At 46.7% G+C, this 6,000-nt stretch overlaps 1 protein-coding gene across 1 annotated transcript in view; it reads left to right on the top strand.

The window, feature by feature from the left end:
* The first annotated feature begins 505 nt into the window (after window positions 1-505).
* Window positions 506-6,000, top strand: part of LMBR1L (limb development membrane protein 1 like) — a 47,871-nt gene continuing 42,376 nt past the window's right edge. The window contains exon 1 of the mRNA XM_035103905.2: window positions 506-910. Within this exon, the coding sequence (XP_034959796.1) occupies window positions 839-910 (72 nt within the window). The 5' untranslated portion in view covers window positions 506-838. The remainder of the gene's footprint in view (window positions 911-6,000) is intronic.

Here is a 6,000-nt window from a genome sequence, read left to right as displayed (position 1 = left end):
ATCATATATATAATTTTAATTAAATTTTCTATTTTAAAATACTCATTTTACATCCTTAAGATATCAATGACTTCCCTTCTTTTCCTTCCATGGTTCATTTCACGTATCATATATCCCTGCATATTTTACAAAAAACATACCATTCAGTATTCCGCTATTGCATCCATCAAAACTTGTTTACGCTGTTGAATTTATCTTAATGCTGCCAGCGTTTTCAGCTGTATACAATTATTTCCCACAGATGATCCTCAGGGTCTATGATCTTCTAACTTTCTCTCGAACTTCAAAAGAGCTCTCCTGTCTCCGCAGGGCTACCAGCAGCAACAAGGGCGCCACACCCGGGCAGAGAAAGGAAGAGATACCGACCTATAAATTGCCTTATGGACACAGGCGGGGGTGGGCACGGCTACCTGCGGAATAATGGACGCTCCGCTCAGCCTACCAGGTTGAGCCGCGGTCTTCGAAGGGAGCCAATGAAAACGAGCCCTTCTCCAGCCAATCGGCGGGTTTCCGTCGCAGGGGAGCTGGCGTCGTCAGGCTACCTCTTTCTTTTGCTCCAAGAGTGGCGTAGTTGGCTGGCGGGGGCCGTGTCTCTTTAAGAATGGAACGCGGAGCTCCGTGGGCTGCGGCCGAGGATACCGTGTGACGTCGCCGCGCCATTGTGACGTCGAAACGGACCCCCCAAAAAGAGGCGCCTGCGAAGCCGCAGGAGGAAAGCGGACGGAGCTCTCCCTTCTCCATTGTGGCTCCCGCCCTGGGCCGCCTCTGGGATTCCCGCGCGCTGCTTCCCCCGGCTCCCGCGCCAGCCCTTCTCGCCTTCAGCCATGCTGACCAGAGCATGGACTCCGGGGAAGGCGATGTGCTGTCGACGCGGGAGCAGCTCTTCCACGAGCGGGTCCGGGAGTGCCTCGTGAGTAGACGGCCGGCGGTGCGGGGATGTTCCCGGGACGGCTAAGGCGGGGTGGGGGGTGGGGAGTTGGCTTTGGGTCACCGAAGAAGAAGCGACTTGCCAGCCTGCACCCCCGACCAACCGTTCTCGGGTGGCCGCGCGCCCGGCATTTTCCGGACACATAACGGCACGGCCGAATGTCCGGGGAAATCTGGATGCGTGGCGACCGACGTCGGCAATGCCGATTTCCGCTTAAAATAGCTAGAAGACGCCAACAACTTTGGCGTAAGTAAATAGCTCAAGAACTTTTCTGTCTACCGGTTTTCAGTCTTTGAAATACGGGAACCCTAGACCTGGGGGGGGGGGGTCAGCAGCGCTTACTTCCCGTGTAGAGCCGGTTGGGATGGTACCGTAGGCTGCTTGACACACAGGCTGTGAAAGGCGAAGCGGAAAAGCCCACGATTTTCAGGTAGGAGAGAGAGCAACAAGTCCCGTCAGGCCTCCTCTGCGGTGAAACATCTCTCCCACCCAGGGATTGTGCTGTCATAACCTGGTTCCGGTAGTTGAGAAGGCGGGTTGAGAAATTGAGGTCGAGTATGTCACTTGCAGAGTTTTGCTCACTTAGTGAGAATAAGCAGTGAGTCAACTTTTTTAGGGCAGCTGAGACAACCGGGATCGTCTTTTCCCCCTGTTTGTTTTTAATCTCTGTTTCTCCGAGGACTTCGTGGAGTTCTTAACTTCGCAACTACATAATCTGTAATTAAAAGACTAAATTAATGTTGTTGCACAAAGCTGTTCCTTTTATTTGAGTGACTTATTTGTGTGTGTGCCCCCTCCCATTTATAGAGCTGCCCTCATAACAGGAGTTCGTGGGACAACTGCTGTACAGTATATAGAATCATAGAATTGTGGAGTTGAAAGGGACTGCAAGGGTGACTAGGCCAACCCCTTACAATGCAAAAATATTTTGCCCATGCTCTACTGATTGAGTCTGCTGAAGCCCACTTGGTGATCTTGGCCCAGTCACTACCTCTCAGCCTAACCTACCTCACAGGGTTGTTGTGAGGATAAAAAGGAGAGGGGGGGGATGTGTGTATACCACCTTTTGCTGCTCGGAGGAAAGGTGGGATATAAATATAACAATGGCTAATATAATTAAATACTGACCTGAGCTGACCAAGGCAGCCCAGTGAGCTTCACAACCGAGTGGATATTGGAGCCCCATTCTTCTTGCCCAAGTGCCCAATAGTATTTCTCCAGAACCATTGGTGTACATTGTACTTTTCTGGTGAGCAAAAGCAAGCTGGCCTCTGCTTTGAGAAGCCTAGAGTCTAGCTGCTGACTGCTTTTGTTTTGCATTCTCCAACAGCATGTTTGGCACTGGTGAGTTCTGTGGTCTAGGGTGTATGTGTGTGCCTAGACAGCTGAAATAAGAAGCATTCATGGCTGTGTTTTGTCCTGACCAAGAGAAATGTGGTGTCATGGACTGGCTGAGTCAGGACCTGGCAGGCCAGACCATCTGTAATGTTCAAATACTTATTCCAAGCTGGTTCATGAAAGCAGAAGGTTGCATGTTTGTGTTAATTTCTGGAGGATTTATGTGTGCACGCACTTGATTTGCCCTTGGTGATACAGCAGGTGGTCTAGTGCAGGAATAAGGAAACTATGATCTTTCAGATTTTGCTGGATTCCCATTCCAATCAGCCCTATAGCCAGCATATCCAAAGGTCAAAGGACGATGGGAGCTGTAGTTCCATAAAATGAAATGCTGCTGTTTCTCTATTTCTGGGCTAGAGGCCTCAAAATTATATTAAGTGCTTGTGCCTCCATTTTCAAACAGCATCTTCTCTGACTGGGTAACCTTGAGGCACCTTAGTCCCACCTTCAAGCATTTCTGGAAATTGGAATAACCGTGGCTTGCTTCATAATAGAGTATGTGACAGCAAACATCTTGCCTATGTTTTCTTTCGGTGAGCTGGTCGCTTGGCCTTTGTGCAAATAAAGTTGGCATTTCCAGATCGCAGCCTGGGTACTTCTCACTGTACTTTTAAAAAACAGGTTTGGGAGAGAGAGAGAGGAGAAACTGTCCTTACATAATATCCCAATTTAGATGCCAATTTAAAGGTGTGTGGGAGAAACTCTAGCGTGTGACCTGGCCAGGATGCCAACCTTTAAGAAATGCATGCAGATGGCTATCTGTGTCTGTGAAGGACTGGCATACATGTCCCTATTTTGCTGTTAAGGTGTATGTTTGGGAGGCAAACGTTGCTTAGCCAAACAAGCCTCAAAGGTGTTCATAACTGTTCACAGACATACTGACACTTGCTTTCGGGAGCTTTCCCTTTTCTATGAGCTGTACATTCGAATGAGCGTTTGTTGTCTTGGTGTATTTCTGAAGTTCAGAAGATCAGGACCTGAATGAAAGACCATTTGGGAACGCCATGCACACTGCTCTCTCTGTGTCTAGAAGGAAGGGCAAGATACAGCTGTAAAAAACCCCCACTGTGGCACATTATAAAGTTCCCTTATATTGGCAGGTTTTTGTTATCTGAAACATTAGTTTTGTGGCAGTGTTAGATACTTAGATATCTGTATATAGAAGCTAGGTGCCAAATGACTCCTTAAACCAGGGCTACAGTCTTCAAAACAGAATGCCTAGTTGCCATTTTTGGGCCAGACAGCTCAGAAGTCGTATTTCTCAATTCTGAAATTCATTCTGATTGTGCAGATAAAATATAACGGATAGAATTCTGCTTGTGCGTGAAAATGGTCAAGATCCAAGGATCCCCAGGCATGCACCTCCAGATGTTGGAGACTCAGGCACCATCCTGGTGCCAGGGCACTTACACTTGGTTGCGAGTGGTCGAAATGCAGGTGCAAAATGCACCTGGTGAATTTCAAACACTATTTCGTGGGGATATGAAAGCTGATGCCACAACAAAATGTAATGGGGATTTAGTCTAGTTTTTCCATTTTTGGGGGGTGGGATGAGAGATACTTCTGATTAAAGGTGTGAGTTTTTTGTTTGTACCGGTATTTTTTTAACAACAACAACAACAACACTTGTCCTTTTGGGGTTTGCCAAAATCCACATATGTGGATCTTTATTCCTGGAAGACAGGTGGGATTTTGTCAGATAGTCAAAGGACAAAGTCCATCGCAATATTGGGAAACTTGCATACAGCAAAAAGTATTCCGTGGAATCTCCCACATTTATCCTTGGTGGAGACAACTAAGCTTCGCCTAAGTCTGGTTGCCTTAATACAAGAGGAGCCGTTTTGGATCCGGCCAAAGGCCCATCTAGTCCCAGCTGATTTGACATTGGAATGGTCTCCCTTGGGAGGTTGCAGGCTCTCCTTCCTTGGAGATTTTAAAGCAGAGGTTGGATGTTTTAGCTGAGATTACAGAGGGTTGGGCTAGATGACCCTAGGGGTCCCTTCCAGCTCTACAATTCTATGACTCTACGAGTGATTAACCAGTTGCCTACGGGAAGCCCAGAAGCAGGACTCGAGTGCTGTCCCCATTTGTGATCCCCGGCAACAGAAATAATAATAATAATATATTTATACCCTGCCCATCTGGGCAGCTCCCAACAGAATATTAAACAGAATAAAACATCAAACATTAAAAACTTTCCTAAACAGGGCTGCCTGTAATGCCTCCAACAGTGGAGGGGGAAGCTAGCCACCTTATAGCCCCTGAGAGCATTATTCTCCATTTGAATTCATCCAGTTCATTTTTAAAGTTGGTGCCCATCACTACATTTTGTAGAAACAAATCCCATTGTTTACCTATGCACTGTGAAGAGTAGTTCCTTTGGTCTGTCCTTAATCTACCAGCGTTCAGCAGCATTGGATGCCCTGAGAAAGGGAGAAAAGCACCTCTCTGCTCACTTTCCCCATTCTATATCTAATCTTGCACACCTCTTACGATGCCTTTCCCCCCCTTTACTTGGAAGCTGCCAGTCTTGCAAGCCTTCCTCATAGGAGACTTGCACCAACTCCTTCAACTTGTGGATTTTCCCTTTCCCAAATCTTTTCCAGGAGAACCTTCCCTAAAGCTATGGGGTGGGGAGTAGCCTGTGTTAGACCTCCATGAGATATTCTCCTGGACACACACACACACACTCTCCCTCCCTCCCTCCCTCCCTCATTAAAAATATATTTATTTGGCTTTTGCTATAAGAAAAAACTGCTCCTTTTCCCTTATGGGGTACCCGTCTAGAGTCCTTATGTAGGTTCCCTATCGGTAGGAGAAAATAACAAACCAGAGAATATTGAGAAGCAAAGCAGCTAGTAAGCCTGATCTTTATTAAACTGTTGCAACAGGGTGCTCACCCACAGGAGGGAGGAGGAACCCAGAACATTGGTGTGCAAGCTCTTATATAGACTTTTGACATTGCCCACCCTGTAGCTCAAGACCCCCCCCCCAAAAAAAATCATACATACATCACAGAAAGAGGTGGTCCCCAGCAGAAATTTGAGTGTGTTGCTTCTCTCCCGTCTGCCAAGATATCTGATAATGCCTCATCTTGATTGCCTTTTCTGGGTAGCATGGCCATGAATGGTAGATGGTAAATACTTAGTTCCTGAATCTCTTACCCATATTGATAGTGTGCTCAGCTCAACAGATACTTGCCAGACAGTATTTGCAGGGAGGTGTAAGCCCCTACAGTCCAAAGACAATTGGAAAGCTTTTCCCATTTCCTTCCTCCTTGCAGAGAAATATTTGAGGTCAATTTGGGAGAGTCAAAATGGCTTCAGGATTGCTCTCCTGTATTATTTCAGACACGTGGTTTATATACTTATGTATGGGTTTGCCTTGTACATTTATGAACATTTATTTTATATATATATGTTATGAAAAAATGTACCCCAAAATGCGTTGCCTTTTAAGAAGGACAGACGTGGGTCAGAAGCTCCAAAATTTGCACTAAGTTCAGCTCCGCCGGGAAAATGACAGAGACCACACGATGCTGTCAGGAAAAACAAACTGATCCCTTTATTGCAGAATGCAAAGCTACAGCTGTAGGGTCCCTGCCTCTGGAAAGAAGGAAGGAGCCCCGGGAAATGGTAAAGTCCCCTTATATACCCTCCTGTCCCTGCATGGAA

The sequence above is a fragment of the Zootoca vivipara genome, chromosome 2 (assembly GCF_963506605.1).
Source record: "Zootoca vivipara chromosome 2, rZooViv1.1, whole genome shotgun sequence".
Lineage (NCBI taxonomy): Eukaryota > Metazoa > Chordata > Lepidosauria > Squamata > Lacertidae > Zootoca > Zootoca vivipara.
Note: the sequence above shows the minus strand (reverse complement) of the source record. Positions and strands in the feature narration are given on the sequence as shown.